Source organism: Bos indicus, chromosome 4, assembly GCF_029378745.1.
Source record: "Bos indicus isolate NIAB-ARS_2022 breed Sahiwal x Tharparkar chromosome 4, NIAB-ARS_B.indTharparkar_mat_pri_1.0, whole genome shotgun sequence".
NCBI classification, from domain to species: Eukaryota; Metazoa; Chordata; class Mammalia; order Artiodactyla; family Bovidae; genus Bos; species Bos indicus.
In genome coordinates this window covers 75,135,691-75,163,310 of record NC_091763.1, presented here as the reverse complement: position 1 = coordinate 75,163,310, position 27,620 = coordinate 75,135,691, and the positions used below count along the sequence as shown (strand labels likewise).

Genomic DNA, 27,620 nt, shown 5'->3' with positions numbered 1-27,620 from the left:
CCCAGTGACAATGTGCAAAAAACAAAAAACAAGACAGGGAAGCAACAAAGATGTCCTTCACTGGGCGAACAGATAAATAAACCACGCTACATCCAGACAATGTAATGTTACTCAACACTAAAAAGAAATGAGCTATCAGACCATAAAAAGACACGGAGAAAACCTAAATATATACGACTAAGCGAAAGAAGCCAGTCTGAAAAGGCTATATACTGTACGCTGCCACTTAGCTGCTCAGTCATGTCCGACTCTCTGCGGCCGCATGGACTGCAGCCCACCAGGCTCCTCAGTTCACGGGATTTTCCAGGCAAGAATACTGGAGTGGGTTGCCATTTCCTCCTCCAAGGGATCTTCCTGACCCAGAGACGGAACCTGTGTCTCTTGCATTCTTAGCACCACCTGGGAAGGCCATATGTACTGTACACTTCCAAATATATAATGTTCTGGAAAAGGTAAAACTATGGAGACTGTAAAAAGATGGGCAGTTTCCTGGGGTTATGGGGGAGAGAGATGAGCAGGTAGAGTATAGAGGATTTTCAGGGCAGTGAAACTACTCTAATGATACTGTAACGATGGAAACATGTCATTACATGTTTGTTCAAGTCCACAGAATGAACACCACCGAGAGTGAACCCTAACATAAACCATGGACTTCAGTTAATAATATTGCATTGATATTGGCACATCCATTGTAACACGCGCACCATACCAGGCTGTGTGGATGTTGATGGTAAGAGGGATATATAAATTCTTCCTACTTACCACTCGATTTTATTATTTTACTATCAGTTTTTTAAAAATCAAAAGCCAAATATCAAAACACAGGCACCCACCTGTCTACTGAGGGTGGATAAATGAAATCCTCTACCTGGACTGGCCCCGCCCCCTGGTCGGTCCTGGACGGGTGGCAGGCCAAAATGGACCTGAGGTCAGCGAGCTACATCTAGGCACCCAGCTCGGGGCCTGACTGACAGCAAATCAGGAAACGTTTGTTGAATTGGGCAGTTTAAAAATTAACCACCTCTTTCCTTAGTGCAAGGAGTGGGAGGAGGAGGGAAGGGAAGTGTAAACATTCAGTGAGAGGCCAGGTCAGGGTGTGCAGGTAGGACATGGCTCTCAGGTCTTGTTTCCTGGTGGGCAGTGTGACTCTTTCAAGGCTCAGGGTCACCTGTAAGGCTGGGATGAGGACACAATGACCTCTGAGGGAGGCTGTGACAATCAAAGTTAGAAAAGCCACAGCTCAGCACCTCACTGACAATCCCACAATACCGTAGCTGGTTCTCATTCCTTCTGAGCACCCATTAGGAGCCAGTCACTGGTTAGGTACTTCGTTATTGATCTCATGTCACCCAAAACCACCCTGCTGGATTACAACCACCCATCATGTTTCAGATGAGACCGTTAAGCTGCCTGTGTATGCGAGGACCTGGGGTGATGAACACACAGACCCTCACAGGCTCTGTCCTCAACTAACCAGGACTTTTATGAAAAAATTCTCGCTCTTTCCTTTCTGCCAACTCACAGCTCAGCCCCTATATGGGGCCTTACATTTGCAAAAACCTAGTGGAGGTATAGTGCTCACACCCACTCACCAAAGCTCAAGGAACCCCATCTCTGCCACGTCTAGGGGGTGCCCCACTAGTGACCCCATCCCCCAAGTGTCTCCTCACCATGGTCTGCTTTCCTGAAACAGCTTTATTTCTTTTCTCCTACTTCCTTTTTTTCTCTTACCAATGAGTCAGCCAGAGGCCAGGAAAAAAACAAGATACAATGCCCAAACAGCTCTCGTGGCACCCATGAACAAGCACAGCCTCCCAGGGAGCAAGATATTTGGAATTCCAAACTTCCCAGTAATTATACATAACTCATTCTGCTTCCTTAAAATTTAAATAATTACCATAATTAATAGCTAAAAGCAAGCTGATTCAAGTGGATTGTAGATGTATTATTCACCCATTTTACACATGAAGAAACTGAGGCTCCAGGGAACTGGACTTGCTCCAGCACACGAGAAGGATAAAAGCCCAGGTTTCTGCCTCCATGTGCCCTTGGACTGCAGGGCCTCGCCTGAGGGGACATACTGCCCAACAGCCAAGAAGAAAGAGACCCTGGTCCTAGCTCAAGGCTCCATTCCCCTGCCTGAGCACCCAGTCCATGGTTCAGTCCCTTTTTTGCAGGGTGGCTCTCTCCTTCCATATCTCCGACTCTACCAAGGGGACATGCTGGGCCCAGCTGGGAGTCTCTGCTGGACAGCAGCATGACGATGCCAGCAGACTCACCACGTAGTAACATACCACACGATGACATGCGTGCTGTGCCCTCCCCTCCAGTGTTCCCAGCACACAGACCCACAGACCACACCATCCCCAAGTCAGTCATCACAGCAAAGCCTGTGCTTTCAACCAGAGCTTCACCTAAGTTTTCTCAAAGAAATCTGGACACACACAGTTAGGCACAGATGTGCAGTGATTAAGGACCCAGCCGTGTGGGGGAGCCGTGGCTCAGCTCCTGGGAGACTGAACTGCCTACCTCCCACCCCACACTGTGCTTATCTTCAGGGGCGGCTGAGAATTTATGATCTGCTCAGCAGTACCGCCATTATAGTTCTGGAATAAGAAGAGTCTTTGTTATTGCCAGTGGCATTCTCTCCTGCCATTCAAAGCTGCGTTATCCAAAAAAAGAAAAAAAACGAATACGGATACATTTCCCCCTCCACCATGATCTAATAAGAATAAAAGCTTAACTATCCCAAGCAAACTGCCAATTATTGTGGCTAGAAATGCCATAATCAGTTATAGTTAAGGCTTTTGGAATAGTCTTTGAACCAAAGAATTCAATCCCCTAAGTGGCCGGCACCAGGTCTCCTTGGAGAATCGGTGCCAAGGGCAGCGGGGCTCAGTCTGCAGCAGTGGGTCAAGAGTGGCCAGCCAGAGTGTCACATGAGAAAGTACACACAGGCATACATACACAATGTATGCTCACACACGTGCTGGTGTGTGCACATGTGCACACATGCATGATAACACAGGACAAATAGGGTTCTGGGCATGGCTCTCTCCTCTGTCTGCCCTATGTGGTGATGTGGATTTTACATAACTCATTCCACTTCCTTAAAATTCAAATAATTACCCTAACTAACAGCTAAAAGCAAGCTGATTCAAGTGGATTGTATATATATTATTCACCCATTTTCAGTTCAGTTCAGTCGCTCAGTCATGTCTGACTCTTTGCAACCCAATGGAACTGCTGCATGCCGGGCTTCCTTGTCCATCACCAACTCCCGAAGCTCATTTTACACATGAAGAAACTGAAGCTCTGGGGAACAAGCTCCGAAGTACAAAGCTCACTGTAACTGGGACTCTCAGGGGCTGGGGTTCCGTCCAAACCCTCACCAGGTAGATGGGAGAAAACCCTCTTGGAAATCTGAAATGTACCCCCAGGGTGGCATCGTCCACACCTCCACTGCTTACAGGAATCTCTGCTCTGACACACACACACACATAGTTCCTTGGGTTGAAAGTACATAGCACGATGGAGGGTGGCAAAGCAGACCTAAAATAACCAAGGTTAGAAATCAGTCACTCCCAGTGCTAAGAGTGAGCAAGAACGCCTGGCCTTGGACAGAAAGGGGAAGCCTTCTCCACAGCGAGATGGGAAGTGACAGCAGAAGTGCCCCAAAGCCCCACCATGGGGCCTGATCTTGAACCGACTAAAGCACACATCATGTGACATCTCGGAAGAGAATGGGATTTGGGCGGGGTTGTGGGGGTAGTTGGACAGCTTGGGGGCTGGATAACAGAGCAGTATTGCACTCTATCCTAGCTTTGCCACTTCCCCATGAGTCCCGAATGCGCCATAACAAAAAGTTTAATAAGAAAGTTCGTTCTTTTAATCTCTTTATTGAAAAAAAGCAGGGCTAGAGCCACCTGTGACTTTCCTAGCTTTATGTGTGTGCACGTGCCCGTGTGAGTAAACTGCATGCATGTGTGTGAAGTGTGTGCATGTATGGGGCATGGGCGAGTGTGTACTGTGTGTGACTGCATGTGCATGCCTGTGTATACGGTGAGGAGAGTGGAGGAAACCAGGATCCTCACGCGGAGAGCACACATGTGAAGCCAGCCCACAGTTCCACAAAGCTGGCCTCCAGCACACATTCCTTCCACTCAGAGCCCAACCAGGAAAGGTTGACCCATGAGGTCCAGAGCAGCGACAAAATCTCAAGACTCTCTAAACCCCATGTCCCTGGACCTCCAGCCACAGGGCAACCTGCAGGGCATCTGAGGAGGTCCCAGAAAGGAGAGGCGATGCATGGGCCCTGGCCCCACTGACGGTAACATCATACCTGGAATGTATGAGAGATGCAGACACCGGGACCCACGTGGAAAACCAGGGCTTTATCTAGGGGTGCCTGCAGCTTCCATATGCCATTTCTAGGCCTCCTGCTGCTGCTGCTGCTAAGTCGCTTCAGTCGCGTCCAACTCTATGCAACCCCATAGACGGCAGCCCACTAGGTTCCTCTGTCCCTGGGATTCTCCAGGCAAGAATACTGGAGTGGGTTGCCATTTCCTTCTCCAATGCATGAAAGTGAAAAGTGAAAGTGAAGTCGCTCAGTTGTGCCCAACTCTTAGCGACCCTATGGACTGCAGCCTACCAGGCTCCTCCATCCATGTGATTTTCCAGGCAAGAGTATTGGAGTGGGTTGCCATTGACTTCTCCTCCAGGCCTCCTCATTCCCCACTAATTAAATCTCTGCACCCAACCCAGCACCCCAGACCTCAAGTGTTTCGTAGGGCCACCCAGCAATTTAACCCTTCCAGGGAATGCACAAATATAGGACAACTTCCCTGATTCAGGGTTTCCATACTTCCATGACTGCCTGAAAATCCCAATCCATCCATGTATGTGCATGCTAAGTCGCTTCAGTCATGTCCAACTCTTTGCAACCCCATGGACTGCAGCTTACCAGACTCCTCTGTCCATGGGACTCTCCAGGCAAGAATACTGGAGTGGTTGTCCATTTCTCCTCCAGGGATCTTCCCAACCCAGGAATCGAACCCACATCTCTTACGTCTCCTGCATTGGCAGGCAGGTTCTTTACCACTAGCACCACCTGGGAAGCCCTCCAAATCCCATGTATGAACTACATTCAAAAATGAAACCAGAAAAATCCCCAAGGCCAGCCATGGGCCCCAGACCCTACCCAGCCCCTCCCTACCCTACAACAGCAGCACGTCAATGTGATTAGAAAGAAGGGATCATGTGATGTGGAGAAAGGGTTGTGACATGGCCAGGACAAAATTACCAAATTCTTTTCTGAAACCAAATTCTTAAGAGTTATTTTTCTATAATTAAAAACATGGATTTCATAGCTCCTCAGTTTTTTCTTGAGATGAAAACTATACACACTATCAGAAAGCATCTAGCAGCCATTTCTTAAAGAGTTTCATTTCTGTGGCTACGATCCAATGCAGTCTCCTCCCATACACATCATTCAACACAGGCCAATTCGGCTCCAGAAGCCCCACGGGAGAGCGATGTAACACTTACCTTGGCTTCACATTTCTTGTGACAGGAATACTTGCAGGCTGCAAGAGAAGGAAAAAGAAGGTGTGTTGAGCAGTCTCTCCATACTTTTTACGTTTCCATCTGTAAATTCTTGAGAAAGTCCAGACAGAGGGAGGTTGTTTTTCACTTAGGACACAACACTGAGTTCAACAGAGCGTGGGGTGGATGGACATGGTGTCCAGGAACCCAGCCACCTCTGCAGTGTCAGCAGTGGCCCAGATGGCGCAGGGAACTCTGGACAGGAGTTACGAACACACTGGCTCTTCCAGGGGTTCAGGCCACCAGATCAGCACCTTGGGAGGAGAAAGGCAGCAAAGCTGAGCAGTAGAAAGTATCAGTGTTTGCCTGGAAATTACAGCTTCTCCCTGAAGAAAGGAGAGAAACTTGAAAATGCCCCAGAAGACTCAGGACTGGCGCCTTTAAATTAGTGAGAAATTGGACATTTGCCTTCCACGCTTCTTCCACTTCCGGATGACCTAAGAACTGACTGTCAGAACAAATCCACATCTAAATTCCTGCAGGGGATCCTTCAACCCAGGCCATTGTGAGGACTGAGAGAGGCATGTGCTGGTTCGGAGGCCCCAACAATGCAGACAGAGCCGGAACCAATGCGGATTTCACAGGCCCGCCCTCTGTGGTCTGCAGCTGTGCCTACAGGACATGAAAGCCTCCCCCCACCAAAGCAGCTCGGGGCACTGGGGCCTGTCTGCCGATGCTCCCATGCAGAGACAGAAGGACGGGGAGACAGTGCGGAATGAAGCAACTGCACTAAGTAAGTGCAGTACAGGCACCCCTGTGGGCTCCAAGCAGGCATCTATCCGATAAACCCAGGGGGTGATTGTGGGATAGGGGACAGGGATCTAGGCTTGGGGGCACAGGACCTGGGGGCTTTCTGGCCCAGCCTGGCTGGGCTGCCCTAGGTGGAACCAGGCCTCTTTCCTCTTCCAGGGTTATGGTGATGCCAAAATGCCATCATCCAAGGGACCCTGCTTTGAAACTGCAAAGCACAGCATCAGTGTATAGAAGTGTGGGGTCCTGGAAGAACAATGCCTGAGGTCAGGAGATAGGTCCCAAATTGCGGTCAGCACTTCAGGGCCCAAACTTTTCATCCTCTATGTTTTCTGAAAGCCCTAACTCACAGCCCACCTCGGACTGAATGAGGGTGAAGCAAACTAATAAAGAAAAAGAGCCCGTGGCTGGGGATCCCTGGAACTCCAGCAGGGAACAGCCAGGGGTATTATCTTTGCAAGATCTAGTTTTTGAGCTCTTTCTATGCATCCAAAGTTTGTGAAATTATTCACAAAGACAAATATTTATTCTACATCTTCTAATGGGTCCACCCAGAAAAGGTGATGAGTGATTTTCTAATCAAGATAGGCTAGCCATTGGAATAAAGGGGCTTTCACACCAGATTAAAATCTTAGACAGAAGGACAGCCAGGGGCAGAGGCCAGCAGGAAGAACAGAGATAGAGACGAAGGCAGTTGAGGGGCCCTCTGGCCTTTAGGGAAGATGAGAATTAGCGAAAATGCAGTGAAGACTTCCCCGGCTCCAGAGGAAGCTCTATCTGCACACACTGAATGGGGCGGGCCGGACCACTCTGCAGCCAGGACACAGGCACAGCCTCCTGTGGCAGCCAGCCCCTGAGATGGCCTCAGGGCTCCTCCTGGAGCCCGTGTCCCCATGCGTCCCCTCACACAGTGACAGCATGTCGTGTGACAAGGCAGGACGGTGGAGGGTGTGGCGAGTGACTTCTGCTCTGGGCTCCTGGACCCCCCCTCTGAGAGGAACCCTGCCCACGTGTGAGGCACTGAGGCAGCCCTGGGGAAGAGGCCCATGGGAAGGAATTGAGGTCTGCCGCCAGCAGCCAGCTGGGAAGCCACCTGGGAAGCAGGTCCTCCAGCCCCAGGAGAGCCTTCAGATGATGCAGCCTCCTAAGAGACGCTGAGCCAGCACTGCCTGGCCACGTGACTCCCAAACTCCTGATCCACAGAAATGGTGAGAACAGAAGCTACTGCCACAGTAAGTCACTAACTTTGGGAGTAACTGGTTACGCAGCAGATCAACAAACCGATTCAACCCAAAAAGGAACTCTGGTGTGTGGAACCACGACAGTGGTATGAAATAGTCACGGTGGATGGCGCACTGGGCTATGACAAGAGCCTTAGGCCATTACAGGGCAAACCATCACATTCACAAAGGTTAACTAATCAGACTGAATTGCATAAACCACCAGAGTCCTAAGGCGAGGATCCTGAGAGGTGGACCCACTGTTCCTGGGATGTAAGCCGGTAACCCGAGTATTATGAACTTTCCACCCAACAGCCAAGCACCACAGATGGTCCCTCAGATTCAGATTTCAGTTTCCATATATAAGTGATACCATGCAGTATTTATCTTTCTCTGTTTGACTTAGCACACTGCTGTTTCATGATGGTGAATGGCAGGATTTCCTTCTTTTTTCTGCCTGAATAATGTTTTATCACCTTTTCTTTATTCAGTCAACCATTGATGGACCCTTGGGCTGTTTCCATGTCTTGGCTATTGTAAATAACACTGCAACCAACGTGGCATCTATTGAAGATACTGATTTTGTTTCCTTTCACTATATACCCAAAAGTGGAACTGCTGGATCATATGATAACTCTATTTTTCACTTTTTGAGGAAATTACATACTGTTTTCCATGATAGCTGAACCAATTTATATTCCCATCAACAGTGTACAAGTGTTCTCCTTTTTATTCTACCCTAACCAAAGCATGTTTTCCCTTGTGTTTTTGATGACAGCCATTCTGACAGGTGTGAGGTCGTATCTCACTGTGGTTTTGATTTGCATTTCCCTCAAGAGAAGGGGGCGAGAGAGGATGAGATAAGTGGATGGCATCATTGACTCAATGGGTATGAGTTTGAGCAAACTCCAGGAGATAGTGAAGAACAGGGAAGCCTGGCGTGCTGCAGTCCACGGGGTCGCAAATAGTCAGACACAACTGAGCAGCTGAACAACAACAACAGGATTAGTGATGCTGAGCACCTCTGCATGCATCTACTGGCCACTTTTATGTCTTCTTTGGAAACTGAGAAACTATCATTTGAGTTTTGGTGTAATATCAAAAAAGAATATGCTTTCCTTTCCAAATATGTATCTTATAGAGCTAGATTTTCTTCAACGACTGCAACCAAAACAACATATTTGGGATGGTTAATTTTATGTATCAAGTTCACTGAGCCACAAGATGCCCAGATATTTGGTTAAACAGTATTCTGGGTGTGTCTGGGAGGGTGTTTCTGAATGAGAAAAATATTTGAAACTGTAGACTGAGTGAAGCAGATTGTCCTCTCCAGTGTGGTGGGCTTCATCCAATTCACTGAGGGCTTGAAAAGAATAAATGGTGAAGTAAGCTGGCACATCGGTCATCTCTTGCTGCTGATTAGAACTCAGACAAGAACTACACACTGGCTCTTCTGGATCACAGCTTGCCAACTACAGACAAGACTTAGCCTCCATACTGTATGAACCAATTATTTGCAGTAAATTTCTTTCTCTATATATATCCTATTGGTTCTGTTTTGCTGAAGAACCTTAACTGATACCATGCTGAAACAGACTGATTGCAGAAGCAGCTAGGGGGATCCAGCCAACTAAGTCACACATAACGTGCACTCAATTTATGTGCATAAAATAATACTATTCTTCTCATTGCACGTAATGAGGAATAAAAGTGATATCAAAGACCCCTTTCTGCCATGGAAAAAGAAGTTACTGAAGCAATAAAGAAGAAAAAATATTTATATCCACAAATGACATTCAGAATGGCTACTGAGAAATCATGACTTCTAAAAAGCTAACCTGTGACAATGCTTATAATGTTGTTCATATATGCTCAGTCATGTGCGACTCTGCTACCCAGGGACTATAGCCCGTCAGGTTCCTCTGTCCATGGAATTTTCCAAGGCAAGAATACTGGAGTAGGTTGCCATTCCCTACTCCAGAGGATCTTCCCAACCCAGAGATTAAACCTGGGTCTCTTATGCTTCCTGCACTGGCAGGCTGGTTCTAAACTCTGTAAAATCAGACATGTGCAATGGACAGGTCCACATGTGGGAATTCGGCATAGGGGAGAAACACTGTCATATTCACTTACAAAAGGATGAGCCACACAACCAAACATGCTGGGAAAACCAGCTCACTCATGAGAAATAACCTAAATAACATGAATTCCAGATGAATCAACCATGAAATTGGAACAGAATTGGAAAAGCAGAAATGAATATTAGAATAAAGTATTGTAGAACATCATTAAGACCCCAGAGAAGGGAAAGCATTCTTAAACAGAAACAAAACAGAAATGAAACGAAATGAAATGGTGGGTAAATCTGAACTAGCCAAACCTTAAACCTTTCACATGACAACCACTCCATGAGCAAAATTAGTCAAGCAACTGCTCACAATGTTTGCAACATGTAAGTTGGAATGGTAAGGAACTGACGTTTCTGTAGGTCAAAATCCATTAAAAATTGGCCTAAATCCTATCTAATTTAAGGATAGAAACATTAATATTATAATATCAATACTATGATTTCTTAGAAATCAGGAAGAAAAAATAATCTAATTTTTTAAATGAGCCAAGGATTTGAAAGGCCAGTTTACTAAGTAGAACATTACAGGGACCTCTCTGGTGACGCAGTGGATAGGAATCCACCTGCCAATGCAGGGGACATGGGTTCAATCCCTGGTCTGGGAAGATTTCACATGCCAGGGAGCAACTAAGCAACTATTGAGTTTGTGCTCTAAGGCCCAGGAGCCTCACCTACTGAGCCCGCATGCTGCAGCTGCTGAAGCCCACACACCTCAAGCCTGTTCTCCACCACAACAGAAGCCTGCAGTCCACAACAAAGAGGAGCCGCCACCTGCCACAACTAGAGAAAGCCTGTGCAAAGCAACAAAGACCCAGTGTAGCCAAGAATAAATAAAAGAATCTGTCTGTCAGTGAGAAGGATGCAGGTTTGATCCCTGGTCCAGGAACTAAGATCTCACAGGCCGTGGGGCAGTTAAGCCTGTGTGCCACAACCACTGAGCTTGTGTTCTAGGCCCCACGCACCGCGACTGCTGAGCCCACGTGCTGCAGCTACTGAGCCCCCATGCCCTAAAGCCCACGCTCTGCAACAAGAGAAGCCACCACGATGAGAAACTCATGCACCGCAATTAGAGAGGAGCCCCTGCTCACCACAACGAGAGAAAGCCCACGCACAGGAATGAAAATCCAATACAGCCAAAAATGAATAAATAATACATAACAGACATCTTTTCACTATCTTTTTATATGCTCAGTCTCAGTGATAACCAGAGGAATGTAAAAAACATAATAGAGCATGACACCACTTTTCATCCACTGACTTGCAAAAATGAAAAGCAGAGAAGCATCAAGTGAAAGACTGAGTTAAGTTCAAGGCCAAGGTCCACGGTCAGCTCCCTAAGGCTCCCTCAGCAGTTCCCATTAGGGGTCTTTCTCCACCGGCGAAGGGGTATGTGGCCAGTGCGTGTCTCACAAGTTTCTAGGAATTAATGACACATGGAATCCTCACCTCCACAAGCCTGGGGCCTGCACCGCATTCCTTGGTCAAACGGGTTTCCAAAGTCCCAGGCAGGAATCCACTCTTAACAGCAGCAGCAACTGTCCAGAGCGTCTGGCTCTGAAAGGCCCCACATTGTTCCTTGTTGTCTTGCAACTGCTACTCTCCCGAAGTCTCCACGAGCCTTGGAAATCCAGGCCACTGTTTTAGGCTTGTCATACAACACTGTACACATATTTACCCAGAGAGAGACAAGCCCTGGGTCTCACCTCTGCTTCTCTGCCTCTGCCCTCAAGGTCACCCAACCTGCCCTCAACCTCTGCCCCAGTTTAACCACACCCACAGTCACCAGCTACATGAGATGGGTGACCAGATGCTCATAGCAGAGGGCCCAACGCCACATTCACTGCTTGGTCACCTGCTCCTTTTTCTTGCCTTGATGGTCCTAACTGACACCATGTCCTGGGGTTCTAATTCAGCACCTGGCACAAAGCAAGTGCTGACATGCTGATCAGCCTATCCAGCCCTAAGCTTTGTCTGTAATCCCCTAGCATACTGTAGACTGTGATAGTCTCACACACAGGGACAGAACTACCCCCCTCCCCAGACTGTAAGCTTCCTACTGACAGGATTCCCCGCTCAGACTCTGAGCTCCCCACTGACAGGACTCCCCCCTCAGACTCTGAGCTCCTCACAAACAGGTCACAGCTTTCTCATATTTTTATTCCAGCAGGCAGTTAATATGTGTTCAGTTAACCAAAGGGGAAAAGTCATTATCAGATATTCCTTACAAAGCCCCCCTCCATCCCATTTTCCCTCTGTCCTCTTTTTTGCTCTCTTTCCCAACCTTCATTTCGTTCAGGTTCCTCCCTACAGTTGTCTCTTGCAGCATTTCCTTTTTTTTTTTCCATTCCAGTCTGTTCTCTCCTATTTCATTATTAAATTCAGGCAAACCATCTCTCCCAATGCCATCACTTCTGTCTGATCTGACACTGCATTCTCTCTGAATCCATCTCCTCCATGAGGCCAAGTTCTGCAGAACTTACAACTTTCAACACCCAGGAAAAGACTTACCCACTCAGGACTAGAACATCATGATCAACCACGCCAGTGCCCTCAAGTGTGGACTTGTAGAAGGATTTTCAGTGGAAGCTTGGCCACTTAACCCACCCAAGAGACCTCAGTGGAGCAGTGAGAACAGGCTACCTGTTCAAAGCCCTGGCAGGTGGGGAGGGCAGAGTAGGAACCGCTTCTGTGGGTTTCTGAGCAGCAGGAGGCAAACCACAACCAGACGCTTAACCCCATCGCGCACCAGCCATCTGTGTGGCTTTGCCTGTAGTTACAGTTTGAGAAACAGGGGTTAAAGAGCCTCTATGTACAAACAATAGCTTCTTAAAAATGAAATTTTTATTCTAAGTGAGCCACATAAAAATAATCTGTGGCAAACAGGCTAAAATGTGAAAATAAGTGACTTGAAATCAAGAACAAGCTAGAAAAAGAATAGTAAAAATATTAGCCAAAGTCACAGAGTACACACCTAACCCTTCTCCATCATCACCACCATCAGCATGTGACACCATAACCAACAGGAATAACACCTAACACTACCAGACACTTCCTGGAGCCAATCAGTGTTCTCTGCGTTCCTCGTGCCTTTACTCTGTTCCTCACAATGACTCTAAAACAAAACTCAAGCACAGAGAGGCAGGGCAGGAATCCAAGCAGCCTGTCTCCAGGGTCCATGCTTCCCTACTGTTCCAGAAACAAGTCAAAGGAAGGGCCCCTCCAGTAAGACCTCACACAACTTGCGCATGATCACTGAGAGAAGCCATGTAATGTCTGCAGGCAGCACATACACACTGGCTCAATGTGCAAATGTATACAACGTACATCTAAATTATTAGGAGGGAAAACTACTAAATTGTCTGAGATTTTTATGATATCTATATAGCTTACTGACAAAAGGAAGAGATCCTAGAGATTAACGACTCAACAGGCAAATTGTAAAGGTTGCAAGTTGAAGGCCAGGAAAGGCGCCTGTCCAGGGCCACAACTTCTTCTGCAGGAGCCAACCACTGACCCTGCCAGGCCCTGTCTACACTCGTTGTGACTGTGCCAGGCTCCCAACCCAGCGGTACCCCCACATCTTGCCCCTGCCCATCCAGAGGGATGCAGTGCAGAAGGGAAAAAAGCCCAGCCTTCGGATGCAGACAAAAAGCACAGCTAAGAAGATGGCCACACAGCAACAACACACATAAACACCCAGCTCTCACATTTCTATCCCTATGGGCCCCCCCATAGGCCTTTTGTCCCTTGACAGTGTCAGGGGCTATGTCGCTGATGAGGGCATTTTTGAGAAGGAGACTGTCACAATTCTTGGATCTCCCACACACATCAATTTAATTTAAGAAGATAATGTCTAAAAGACTCCTGGCACATAGAGTCCTTTCCTTTTCAAAAAAGAGTAGCTATTGTTTATCGACACAATTTTTACAGTTAGGTACATAAATATGATAACCTATTGAGTAGTCTCATAGGTGTTTACAGTCCACCATATGCCAGTGCCAGTGCCAAGTTGCTTCAGCTGTATCTGATTCTTTGTGACACTATGGACTGTAGCCCCGCCAGGCTCCTCTGTCCATGGGATTCTCCTGGAAAGAATACTGGAGTGGGTTGCCATGCCCTCTTCCAGGGGATATTCCTGACCCAGGAACTGAATGTGTGTCTCTTATGTCTCCTGCATTGGCAGGCAGGTTCTTTACCACTAGCTCCACCTGGGAAGCCCGTCCCCACCATATGAGGGAGTTCTAAAACACCTTTTTCTGGAGAGAAGTCAGTAGATACCTCACGAACAATGATACAGGTGAGTCCCCAGCCCCTCAATGCCCGAGGGCTGACATTCACCACATTATGAACATACCCCGTGCTGGACCCAGAAATAGGGCATGATGCCTCCATGGGCACCTGTCACTGTGGCCTCCTTCCATGCCACCTGTGCCTTCAGGAGGACCTGCTCCTGTTTACTTCTCCCAATAGCACAGCCTCCAGTGCCCATAGCCAGGTAGCTGATTCCTTTGGCCAAGAATGTGGCTTCCTTGAGCTGTACATGCCACCAAGGTGGCCTCTGCCAGCTCACTGCTCCTGGCCACGTGCTTCAGGGTGACAAGTGCCACCACCTGGCCACGAGGGATGGATCCAGGGCCTCTCAGGGAGAGTCCATACACTTCCCTCAGCTCAGAGGGAGGGCTCAGAACAGAGGAGTGTGGCCTTAAGACAAAACAAGGAGGCCAGGTGAGAATGGGGACTGTGGCATGTCTGCTGGGGTGTGCACACAGGGAAGGGGAGCATGAGTGCAGAGCGGCCCCAGGACCTGTGCCCAGCCCCAGACCTCTTCTTACTGCCTCCAAACCAGGCAAAGCATCCCAGCCAAGTGGTGGGGTGACAGTGTGTGCCCTGGTTTCCCCACACAAGAACACAATAGCAGTGTTCCTACGGGGAAATGACACGTGGAGATGAACCCCCTGAGGCAGAGGGCACCTATGGGACAGTCGCTAGTGAAGGACTTTCTTCAAGAAAAAAAGAACTAGATGGGTCCAAAAAGTGATTTCCACAGGGCTAGACTATGAGATTGGAGAAGGCAATGGCACCCCACTCCAGTACTCTTGCCTGGCAAATCCCATGGATGAAGGAGCCTGGTGGGCTGTAGTCCATGGGGTTGCTATGAGTCAGATACGACTGAGCGACTTCACTTGCACTTTTCACTTTCATGCATTGGAGAAGGAAATGGCAACCCACTCCAGTGTTCTTGCCTGGAGAATCCCAGGGATGGGGTAGCCTGGTGGGCTGCCATCTATGGGGTCGCACAGAATCGGACACAACTGAAGCGACTTAGCAGACTATGAGATAAAACAGAACCACAGTGATTCTTAGACCAGAGAAGCATAAGCCAGACAGATCACGAGTTAGCACTGCACAAGGCCAGCCTGTTGCCACCCTTCTGCCCTCCCATCCTTTTATGTTGGTCCTGCACAGGGTCCTCGGGGCCGAGTTGGCCTTGGGCAATGCTGCACCCAGTGGTATCCTGAGATCTCACTGCCTCCCCCATAGAATTCTAGACGGTGCACAACCACATGCACGCACAACCACGTGCACGCATAGCCACACGCACGCACAACCACGAGCACACAGCCACACGCACACACAACCACATCCCACCCACACCACTCCACCAGGCCTCTTAGTCCTCCTTGACATCTCACATATCACAGGCACCAAATGCCATAAGACAGATCATTCAGAAACAAAGAATATTCCGGGCCCCTTCCTGGCCCCTACAAGCCTGGGAAGCTGCAGGACAGGGAAGGAGGCGTGAGCCTGGAATGTGCTCTCATGCCAAGCCCTGGATGGTACTGGGGGCTGTCAGCATCCTTGAGGAGCTCTGGCCTGATGGGAAAGCCTAGCTGCTGGGCACCGCTGTCTCCAGTCTGGTCAGATCTCATTGCTTCCATTTACTTTGAAGAGAATAACTGTATCTTATAGGTCATTCAGGCAGAAGTACTGAGAGTTTTAAAAGGATGTTTGGGATAGCCCCTTAGTCAACTCAGGCCTCAGCTGTACAGAGATGAGAAGGAAACTGACTCTCCCAAGAGCCAATCTGTTTGTCACCACCAGGCCATCATTAACTGTATGTGGGAGACAGAGCCCTTGGGCCTATGGAGCTAAACCAGCTTGGTCTGTGTTCATAACCTGCACATGTGGGCAGCAGCCAGCTAAGGTCCCCCGTGTCAGCCACGTGGGAATCACCCCGGCACATTCACGTGGGGTCATCGAGGAAAAATCATTATCACAGCAGCTGCAAAGCGAAGTGCCAGAAAGTGAGCTCAGCACCTCACACCCATCCCAGTCAGGCCCTGCACCAGCCATCCAGAGAACAATGTTGCAACCCACATCAGGGACTCAGAGAGGAGACTTTGATCTTAACAGACTCAGAGCACCAGCCTGTGCTCCTGGCCCAGCCCTGTCTTGGCCACGCCCTTCTCTGCATCTCCATGTGTGTGTGTATGCTCCTGTGAGCATGTGTGTGTGTGTGTCTGTGCGTGCATGTGTGTGTGTGTGCATGCATGTGTGTGCGTGTGTACGTGCACACCCATGCAGGCCTGCTGATGTGGGGAGAGGGCCTGTGCCAAGAGGCCTGGTGCTGGATCCATGCCCCACGTGCACCCCCACAGGTGACGCCTCAGCCCCCAGGGCCTGGCTCACCCTTTCTAGGTGGAGAGGAACCTTCAGGCCCTGTGAGACAGGCTGCATACAAGGACAAGGTGAGAACGCCATGCACTCTGAGAAGCAGGTGCTTCTCAGAACTTTGAAACAGAGACCCGTGTGGGGTGAGGGAGGGAGGGGACTTGTGGCACCTCCAGGAGGCCGCAGCGGGGGAAGGAGAGGCGGGAGCTGGCTCCAAGGCACCGTCAGCGCTGACAGTGGAGGGGCGCTTCAGAGGAGGGGACACACCTGCCTCCCGCCCCCTCTAAGGTTCCACTGCAGTTTGGCCATCATGCATCTTTCCTTGAGGCCGCCTAACCCCAAAGCAGCCCTCAGGGACCATGTGCCAGGGAGTCCACTGGGAGGATGGGGAGCCTAGAGGCAACCCTGGAACTATTCTACAGAGAAAATCCCAAACCCATCAGTGATAACAAGCCCAGAGCAGCCCAAAGCCTTCTCCCAGGTAACCCCACCTGCCTCCACTCTGTGACACAGAACCACGATTACAGGGTTCAAGGGAAACAATAGAAATCCTCCTCACATGTCCGTTATACAGATTTACTACCATGAAGACACAAAAAAATAGCAAGTTGGATTGATTACCTGGGGTTTAAACACCAAATACTGAAGCTGGTGGCTCTGTTTATGGACGGGCGCAATGCCTGACAACAGGCTAAAAGGACAGTAACGCAATGAACCATCACTCAAAAGAACAGAAAAATTTCATTTGTAAACTCTGGTAAGAGACCAGAAAACAAAAGGGGATGACTCAAGCTACTGACACTACAGGACAGAAGGAAAATAAGTCATGAGACACTCACGGCTGCCCCCCTCCTAAGACTAACTTTGCTCTTTCTGGAAAAATTTCTCATGAGCATATATCTGTGTAAATACGTTCCATCCCAGTCCAGTGAGGGTAAGGGGAAACTCAGGTTAAGATGGGGAATTCCATGATTTAACTTTGGAAACTCCCGAAAGAAGGTTTCATTTTGGGTTTTTGTTTGTTTGCTTTGCTTCAGTTTAATCGGCATGAGAAGGATCAACGTGGACTCACCTCGGCATGAAATCCCTCGACCTTCAATAATCTGTTTGCAAACCCCACAGACTCTGGCTTTTTTAAAGGCCTTGTTCTTAAAACTGTGCAGACTCGCAGTTACTTCTTCTGGCTGAAAAAGTAAAGGGAGAGAGTGTCAGCGCTTCCATTGATAGTCCGTTTGCTCTTCCTTTTCCCTTTCAAGAGATAATAAATCCAGCCGAGTTGGTGAAGAGCTGAAACAGGAACTTGACCAGGCAAACAGAGCAGAACAAGACAGCACCTTGCCAAGGCTGGGATCCCGGGAGCCTGGGATACCCCATCGGCACGCTTAGTGCCAGAGCCCTAGTGATGACCCACATGCGCCCACCTCATAATCCCCTGGGTGAAGGGCTTATGTGATAGTGTATCAGCTTCCAGACTGCAGGCTTACAGCCACCACTTCTGTGACAAAAGAATCCACGTGCATGCCTAGAGTCTTAATGCTTTTTTCTAGGGAAGACACAATCAGCAAACAGCATGATTATAGCAGAGGACACTAACTCACTGGCCTTCCTGGCCCCTTAGCCTCTCTGAACTCAGGTACTGGTGGAGAAGCTGTCATCAGACCACGGTGACAGGACAGGCGGTTCCTCTTTAAACCTGGTACAGCATCGAATCCATTACACACACAGGCACGGCAAGGAGAGGGACCACTTAGCCACCATTTCCATGTTTGTAGTGTCAAGCAAGGCTCACAGCTATGGCTGAGGATCTTATAAAAATTCAATTTGCCTTTGAAACTAAACACCAATCATATTCCCATTTTCTGATATGCGACAGAGCATTCTAACATAACCGATATCCGCATGGACTCTCAGAGGCCATTACTCACACCAGAATAACTAAAATTCATTGAGAAGAAGTGTTACCGAGAATGGAGACAAATGGTACAGCTACTTTGGAAAGCAGCTTGACAATTTCTTAACACATATTTTTAAATCTACACCAATCTTACGACTCAGCAATTCCACTCCTGCTGCCGCTGATGCCGCTGCTGCTGCTAAGTCGCTTCAATCGTGTCCGACTCTGTGCTACCCCATAGACAGCAGCCTATGAGGCTCCTCCATCCATGGGATTTTCCAGGCAAGAGTACTGGAGTGGGTTGCCATTGCCTTCTCCGAATTCCACTTCTATATACACTTAAAAAATATGTCTGCAAAGACATGTGTGAGAATGATCAGAGCTACCTTTTTAAAAAGTGCTCCTAACAGGAAGTAACCCAGATGTCCATCACAAGGAACCTGGACAAACAAACCATGGTATATTCATAAAATGGATACATATCATATATCCAAATATTTGCTTGGGTATACACAAGAGTAAGCTACTAATATATGCAACATCATGGGTGAACATCAAAAGCATTATCAGGCTGAATGAAGAAGTCAGATATGAGCACACAGTGACTGATGAAAAGGCAAATGAACCTATCTAGTTCCTCAGAGGCAGGAAAAAATGAGGTGAGCTCTACGATGTCTCCCAATTCCTACATGGAGAAAGATTTCAGGATGCAGAGAGGGAAGGGCGAACCAGTATACCACATGGGTTGAAGGAAAGGAGTTAAGAATTCAAGCTGAGTAAGCCAGCAAGAAAGAGTTCACTAAGGAGAGCACTGGAGAAGAGAGCTGCAAAGAACTCTTAAGATCTTCAGAAGGGCCGTCGGAAGCATTCAGCACAGTACCGGAGAGCATGTGTGTACACACAGCTGTTTGAGGAAGATACTCAAGGCTGGGGAAAGAACCTCCATTTAAGGAAACAGTGCTCACACAGAGCCGAAAATAGTCCTTCTTCCCACCGCCAGACCAGGAAAACCCAAGATTCAGGGAATATTGCATGGAAAACAGGAGGATCTTGCCTCAAAGTCTCTCCGAGTAATTTAACTGCATTTCAGAACAAAGCTCAAGAATATCTGTAGAAATAAAAAAATACCCAACACCCAGCAAGGTAAAATTCGCCATGCCTGGTACCCAATCAAAAATTATCCGGCATGGGAATTCCCTAGTGGTTCAGCAGCTATGACTCCATGCTCCTAGCGCAGGGGGCCCTGGTTGGACCCCTGGTCAGAGAACTAGATCCCACATGCTGCAACTAAGGATCTCAACACCACAACTAAGGATCCCAACACCACACCTAGGACCTGGTGCAGCTGAATAAAAACAAATAAACACTTTTTAAAAAATTATCAGGCATGCAAAGCAACAGGAAAACATAACCCATAATGAGAATAATCAGTCAACTGAAAGTGACCCTGAACTGACGAGAATAAGCACACAGGATATTAACAGAGTATTATAACTATATTCCATTTGTTCAAAAAGGTAGGTAAGAAAAGATCCAAAACAAACATTTACAGAAGCAAATGCAAATAACTGAGATATTAAAATATTAAATATTTTAATATTTAAATATTAAAACACTGGATAAAATTATTAACAGATCAGACACTGCAATAGAACAGATTAGTGAATTTGAAGATATCACCATGGAAACTTACCAAAATAAAGCACAGAAAGAAAAGGCAACCTATGTAAATAAACAGATAGATAACAAACAAAAAGTATATCAGTGAACTGTGGGACTTTTAGCAGCTTATAAGCCCCTGAAAGAAAATGGGTGGGTGGAGGGAGGTTTGAAGAGATAATGGCTGAAACTTTTCCAAAACATGAGGAGAACTATAAACCCATTGATCCAAGAAACTCAAAAAAATCTCAAGCACAAAAAAATGTGACAGAAACTACATTAGGCACATGAAAACCAAATTGCTCAAACCCAGTTACAAAGAGACAGTCTTAAACAAAACTGCAACAGACTGACAAATACAGAAAACAAACTTATGATTACCAAAGAAGTATGGAAGAAAGGGAGGGATAAATTAGGAGTAGGGAGTAACAAACTAGTATAAATAAAACAGATAGGCAACAAGGATTTACTGCACAGCACATAGAAGTATATTCAATATCTTACATTAACCTATAATGGAAAATAATCTAGAAAGAAATATATATATTTAAATTAATCACTTGCTGTACACCTGAAACTAACACAACACTCTAAATCAACTATACTTCAATTGGAAATAAAAGAGATTTTAAAAGCAGCCAGGGAGGCAGGGGAGCACAAATTACACTCACGGGATTAAGCATTAAAATAACAGTAGATTTCTCATTCAAAAAAAAGCAAGTGAAAACACGGTGTAGCAATATAAAACACTAAGAAAAAACTGACCAATCCAGCAAAAGCACACTTCAAAAATGACAGTGAATTATAAACTTCCTAGAATATACAAAAGCTGCAATGATTTATCACCAACTGACACATACTACAAGACATGTTAAAGATAGTCTGAGCAAAAGGAAAATACTATTAGATGAAAATATAGCTTTACACAAAAGAATGAAGACCGCTAGAAATGATTAATTACATGGACAAATATGTAAGGTCTTTTACTTATTACTTAAAACTCATCAGAAGATAATTAACTCTTTAAATAAAAACTAATAATGATACATTGTGAGGTTTAACATAAGTAGAAGTAAAATTTACGATAAAACAGCACAAAGCTCAGGAAAGGAGAAATGGTAGGTAGTATGAAATTAAAAGACGCTTACTCCTTGGAAGGAAAGTTATATCCAACCTAGATAGCATATTCAAAAGCAGACATTACTTTGCCAACAAGGGTCTGTCTAGTCAAGGCTATGGCTTTTCCTGTGGTCACATATGGATGTGAGAGTTGGACCGTGAAGAAAGCTGAGCACCGAAGAATTGATGCTTTTGAACTGTGGTGTTGGAGAAAACTCTTGAGAGTCCCTTGGACTGCAAGGAGATCCAACCAGTCCATTCTGAAGGAGATCAGCCCTGGGATTTCCTTGGAAGGAATGATGCTAAAGCTGAAATTCCAGTACTTTGGGCACCTCATGCAAAGAGTTGACTCATTGGAAAAGACTCTGATGCTGAGAGGGATTGGGGGCCGGAGGAGAAGGGGACGACAGAGGATGAGATGGCTGGATGGCATCACTGACTCGATGGATGTGAGTCTGATGGACAGGGAGGCCTGGCGTGCTGCGATTCATGGGGTCGCAAAGAGTCGGACACGACTGAGCGACTGAACTGAACTGAACTGAACTGATACCACTGTAAGGCTGTCATAATATACACGAAGCAATGCACTATCACTTGAAGGCAGACTGCGACAAGCTAAAAATCTATAACATAAACCTAAAGCAACAACTAAAATAATGAGTTGTAGGTAATAAATACAACAAAGAAGAGAAAACAAAATTATGTTAAAATGGCAAGAAAAGAGAAAAAGCAGTAATAAAGAACACATAAGAGAAATGGAAAACAAGCAGCAAGATGATAGATTTAAACCTCAATATATTAGGAATCACATTAATGTAAACAGTTTAAACATCTCATTAAAAGGCAGGGATTGTCAAATTATATATTTTTTAAAAAGTATAGAAAAATATACAACGTTAGTGTTAAAGAAAAGCTGAAATGACTATATTAATAACAAAGTAGATTCCAGATTAAAGAATACTCCCAATGATATCCATCTGAGCCGCCAGGGAAGCCCCAGTGACATAGAGAAGCACTACAAAATGATAAAAGGGTAGAAACATCAAGAGAAGATAACAAAGTTACGCATTTAATAACAAAATTCTCAAAATATATGAAACGAAAACTGACAGAATTGCAATGAGAAATAGGCAAACATAGACAGTCAGAAATTTCATTACCCCACACTGAATTGTGTCCCCACCAAATTCATATATTGAAGCTTTAACCTCCAATGTAACTATGTTTGAAGTTAGGGCCTTCAAAGAGATAATCAAGGTAAAATGAGGCCATAAGGGTAGGGACCTAATCCAACAGAGCCGGTGTCCTTATATAAAGAAAAGGGGATACTAGGGAAGCTTGGCACGCAGAGGAAAGTCCATGTGAGGACATGGTGAGAAGGTGGCCACACAAACTAAGCCAAGAGGGAGGCCTTAGGAAAATCCAAGCTTGTCAATACCTTGATCTTGGACTTCCAACCTCCTGAACTATAAAAAAATAAACTGCTGTTGTTTATGACACCTAGTCTGTGTTATTTCATTATGGTAGTCCTAGCAAACTAATATAGCCTTTCTCAATAATTAATATTATTTTTAGAAATAATGGATAATTATTGCAGAACATAAGCAAGGATACATAAGCTTTGAACAATATTATCAATACCTTGACCTAACTGACATTACAGAACATTTGACCTAACTGCGGCAGAATACACACTCTTTTCAAATGCATATGAAATATTTAGTAGACAAGTCTAAGAAAATTTTAAAGTATTCAAGTTGTACTAAATATGTTCTCTGACCACAATGGGATTAAATTAGGAATCAGAAACAGAAAGATTTTAGTAAAATCCCCTAAAGTATTTGGACATCAAATAACACACTTCTAAATAGTGTATAGATTAATACACCACGGCAAGGCACTGCTATTCCAAACTTGTTTACCTGTCTGTTTCTGCTTTTTTCAAGAGACCGTATACTTTTTGATAGTAGGGCTCTTGAACTCAGTGCTTACAAAAGAGGAATGAAGATGCTACTATCATGAAGTCCATGACATTGGCAGGGCCCTTCTGTACTATAAATAATCAACACTGTTCTACATGGAGAGCATAGGATGCAAGCTCAAGACCCCGTAGCCAAGGGATAAGGAATATGGGCTCAGATCCAGTCTCCCCCCAGGCCTCATGCTCACACAGGAGTAGACATTCAAGTAGCTGACACACACAGCCTCTATCATAATCCCCCAGCTGGCACACACTTTTCCTCCCTTATATTTCAGTTATTTGTTTATAGCCGTCTCTTTTGTGTAATTTCCTACAGGCAGGACACCAGGCTCTTATCTATTTGTCTTCCAAGGCCCTGCACAGTGCCTGGTACCCTCAATTAATACTTGTCAACTGAATGAATTGGCTGTATTCTGTGAGCCAACAGGGGATACTGTGACGTTTTTATTCCTTACAAATACCTTTATTACAACCAGGGAGAAAGAGGCACTGTGTTCCTGTGGTTTTCCTGCCGGCTGGGCCACAGTTAGAAACCTGGAGGAAGGAAACAGCAGAGGTGCTGTGTGGAGGCCGAAGCCATTTCAGTGGCTGGATGGTGGAGGAATTCATTTCAGATAGTGTAATAACATCTGCTCACGCTTCATCTGTACATAACATCTCCATTGTGAAGTGAGCCTAGACGGGATTAGGCTGCCTTTGTTTTCACCTGATACTGTGCTTTCATTTCTCCCAAAGAGGCGGGCCCAATGAGTGCACGGGGAACAGGGGAGGCCGAAATGCTGAAGCATTTAGCAGGCTCAGTTCAGGAATCTAAATTGCATTTAATTGTTAGGAGCAGACAGTGGGAAGGGTAGACAGCAAGGCTGCCAGTTCCACAAGGACTCCCTGAGGGGTTCAGGGTAATTAGTGCTGATCTTGATGGTGAGGTCTCTTTTTAGAAAGAAAAATCTCTGAAAAACTGAGCGAGGAAGTGCTCCACTGGCATGCAGCAGGGTAACGTTTTGCTCTGCTCTGCAAAAATGCAAAACCTCACAGTCCTCTCGGCTCAGTTCTCTCGGCTAATGTTGCAGTGGCAACAGTTACCCCCACAAAGCCTAAACCAACACAATCCAAGCCTCTTTTCCTTTCAGGAGAGAGGATTTAGGTGAGTGTTTTCCTACCTAGGAAACCTTCAGTAGCATTCGAGGGGGGCTGATGCACTCAGCAAAATCACCAAGCAACTTGACTCTGAAGTTAAACACCACAACTTCCTGCGTGAAGAGAGCGAGCCCCAAACCTCTGGAGTGATCCTGCCCAGAGATGCCTACACCCAGCCAAAGGACCCAGAGCACAGGGACATCCTCTGCCTTCCACACACGGTCCCCAAGTTTCTCAGGAGTAGCATTTGATCGTTAAACTAAAAATCAGAATGAGTACAATTCAAAGTGATGTCAAGTGGCTGACATTCTGACAACTTCTCACTCCTCAGAACCTTCATAAGTTTCCAGTAAAACGAATGCAATAAATGCCTAATTATTAGACTCAGAGAGGGGACTGCTGAACCTAGTAGGGAGCCGCCTGTGCATCTACTCAGCTTAAGTCAAGCGCCATGGGAGACAGTCCCAGGACCAAGCGCTGCAACACGGCCCTGGGGAACTTGCACTTCTGCAACAACGCTAGAGCATCCTCACACACCCAGAGTTACAGCACCCTTTTCCTTGGCAAAGAAACACAAGCTAGAAGGGAGTCCGTGAAACTGCCAATGTCCTGCTTCCATTCCAGGAAAGGAGTCCAGGGAAGTGTGTTCAAGACGGAGCTGGATTCGAAAATTAAGAGCAAAGCTGTCTCCCACTTCACGTGGGCTCACCAGGGCGCCGGCCTCCCACCAGGCAAAGCTCTGCTTTCCCTCGCTCGTTCTTTCCTGCTCAAGTAACACGCGCACAGACGAACACACACGAGACACGCGTACATAGACAAGGACACGCGCGCACTCGTGGACATACGGGCACGCGCAGTGACCAGGGCAAAAGCGCGAACAGGCACGCGCAGACAAGAGTGCAAGGGCACACTGGCGCGCAGACCGGGGTACGCGGGCACACACAAGCACAGGCGTGCACCAACCCAAAAGTGCTTCCATCCTGTCCCAGCTCCCAGCTCCCGCCGCGCCGGGGTCCCGGTTCCCTGCGCCCCTCCCCCTCGCAGGACGCCCACTCACCTGGCGCCGGTGCCGGCGAGCCCGCGCCCCGCGCGCGCACCCTCCAGGCGGCCCCGGGGTCAGCGCGCGCAGCCGCATGGCCGTCCGGGCCACCGCCGAGGGCCGGGCCGGGCGAGGAAGGCCGAGGCAGGCGCGGACCTCTCCCGGGTGGTGATGCCCGGCAGGTATGCCTCCTGGGCTCCTGTGTCTGGGAGTCTCAGAAGTTCGACCCCTGGAGCCCTGAAATGAAGCGGTCGCCAATTCCAAGTCCACTCGGTCGTCAGGAGTCAGATGCCGCGAACAAAAGCCAGACGAATGAGCGCACGGCCCCCCGGCGCCCCTCCATCTGACACAAATTAGCGCTCCCTTCCCCCCGCCCCAGACCGCAGCTCCGGAGAAGAGGAAAAAGGTTTCTCAGCCAAACCCAGAAAAAGTGGCGAGGAAACGCCTCCTAGGACAGGGGTGGGGGGCTAACCCTCCATCGCCCTCCAACGCCCTTGGCCCTCCCACTGGATTACCCCCGCCTTTGGCTGGAGTACAGCTTGACTAGGATTTCAGACCTCTCCAAGAATGCAGACCCAGGGACTTAAAATCAAAAGCGTCAGGCTCTCTGGCTTTCGGGATTTTAAATCTTGTATACTGTCCAGTAAACTTGCATCTGTAATGGTCAGTATCACCGGTAATCTATACTGCTAGCCAACAGTGGCTTTGGAGTGGAAAGAAGGAAAACTCTAATACAGAAAGGTTGTCTTTCCAATTTGCCTCTTCAACTAAGAAAAACAAGGAGCAGCCTTGCCAAAGTGGGATGAGAAGCAGGTAGAGGTTCCAGCAAGCACAAAGGAAATGACCATGGGGCCTTCTGTACCTGGGGTCTGGGATCCACAGCACCCTTCCCTCTCCTTACTATCCAGAGAGCCATCCAGCTCCCAGCAAATCACATCCGAGTTCCCTCTCTGGGTCCGTGATTTTAGAAGGAAATTTAAAACTGTTTTTAACTTATTTTAAGAAGATAAAGGTGACTGGGATGGTGAGGACAGGGTCTCACATGAAGAGGAAGCCAGACACCTGGAAAGGGAAAGGGTCCCTTAGCCTGAAGCACAGCCCAGAGGGGGAAGGTGGGCCTGATCCACAGACAGATGGCCCTTTGCCTGTCAGACCCCACAAGACTGAGTCGTCTTGGGCAGGGCTCGTGGACCAGTGGCTCTTAGCTCTCCACCATGAGAAGCTCTGAAAACATTCCTGGAAAGGGGTCCCTTGACAGTGGACTTGTTCAGCTGAGGCCACCTTCTCCCTTCTGCAGGGTCCCGTAGAAGAGGCCGATGCAGAGGAGCACGTGGCCCCGGGAGCTGGATGGTCTCAGACCTGCCGGCTCGCTGTGTGCATAGCAGCGCCGGGTGTTCCAGTGGCTCAGCCTGCCTCTTGCCCAGCCCAGGATGCAGCAGCACTGATGCCCTGTGTTGGTCTAACGCTCTGACTTCAGATCTTCAACTCCGCTTGCAACTCCAAATGTCTTAGCTTTGGAGAGCAGTCTGGGTGGGCTAGACCCCAGGCCTTTATGGTTAACACATGTGCAAATTCCAGCCATCAATTCAAAGGCCGACATTAACCTCTCAGGTTCTGGCACCAAATACCCATCTTTCCATTTCTGGGGTGGAATAGCAAAGCTGCTCTTTGACTTTCAACCACACACCAAAAAAAAAAAAAAAAAAAAAAACCCAGAAACACATCATTCTGGCTTCTCACCTGGCAGCCACCCATTCATTCTCATTTCGCCTTCATCCTTCAAATAAGAGTATATTCATCTGTCTCTATAATCATTCATTCATTTGTTAATTTATTTTCTAGATTCATTCATCATTATTCACTTTTTCTATAAAGGAGTCAAACTTTAGTTTTTGTAAACACCTCTCAGCTCTATTTCTTCATACATATCCTTCACCCCCATATGACTGCAGGATCCCTAAGAACACACATCTGTATCGGATTTGGGTCCCCACCATCGAGAACAAGACGGAGCCCAGAGCTGTGCCTACAGGCTCAGCTAGAAGCACACTCTTCTGCTGTCTGAGGGCACACAAGTCAAGCATTTTCCCAGGAATCAGCCAGATCTATCACCAGTCTCACCCATGGAACCAGAAGGAGGAACCTCAATCCTAGCAAACAGGTAACTTTCAACATGATAAAGCTCCTTGAACTCATGGACAGGGCTGCACACTCTATGGGGCCCTTGGTGATGATGGTCCTGAGCACCAGTGCACCTAGGTCCATGGTTGCCAGGTTGGAAGACAAACGGGTGTTTTCGTAGGGACACCTGAATCTCCTCTGATTCAATTAAAAAATACATCATTCAGAAAATTCCCACACTTTATTATTAATAATAAATACATGCATGCAATCACACCTCATGGATGATAGCA

The 27,620-nt window shown here is 47.2% G+C and overlaps 1 protein-coding gene across 8 annotated transcripts in view; it reads right to left on the bottom strand.

Annotated features, from left to right (window-relative positions):
- Positions 1–27,620, bottom strand: part of TNS3 (tensin 3) — a 222,781-nt gene that overhangs the window by 160,044 nt on the left and 35,117 nt on the right. For 4 of the 8 annotated variants that reach the window (XM_019958904.2, XM_019958902.2, XM_019958899.2 and 1 more), the window contains exons 2-3: positions 17,450–17,561; positions 5,548–5,585 (exon numbers count right to left, since the gene is read on the bottom strand). Coding sequence is in view for 6 of the 8 variants with exons in the window: in XM_019958902.2 (XP_019814461.2) it covers positions 5,548–5,585; positions 17,450–17,561 (150 nt within the window). In the remaining 2 variants the exon portion in view is untranslated. Of the gene's footprint in view, positions 1–5,547; positions 5,586–11,148; positions 12,180–12,210; positions 13,466–17,449; positions 17,562–25,224; positions 25,318–27,620 lie in introns of those variants that run through there. The other 4 variants (XM_070787984.1, XM_070787986.1, XM_070787985.1 and 1 more) reach the window with 4 other exon arrangements.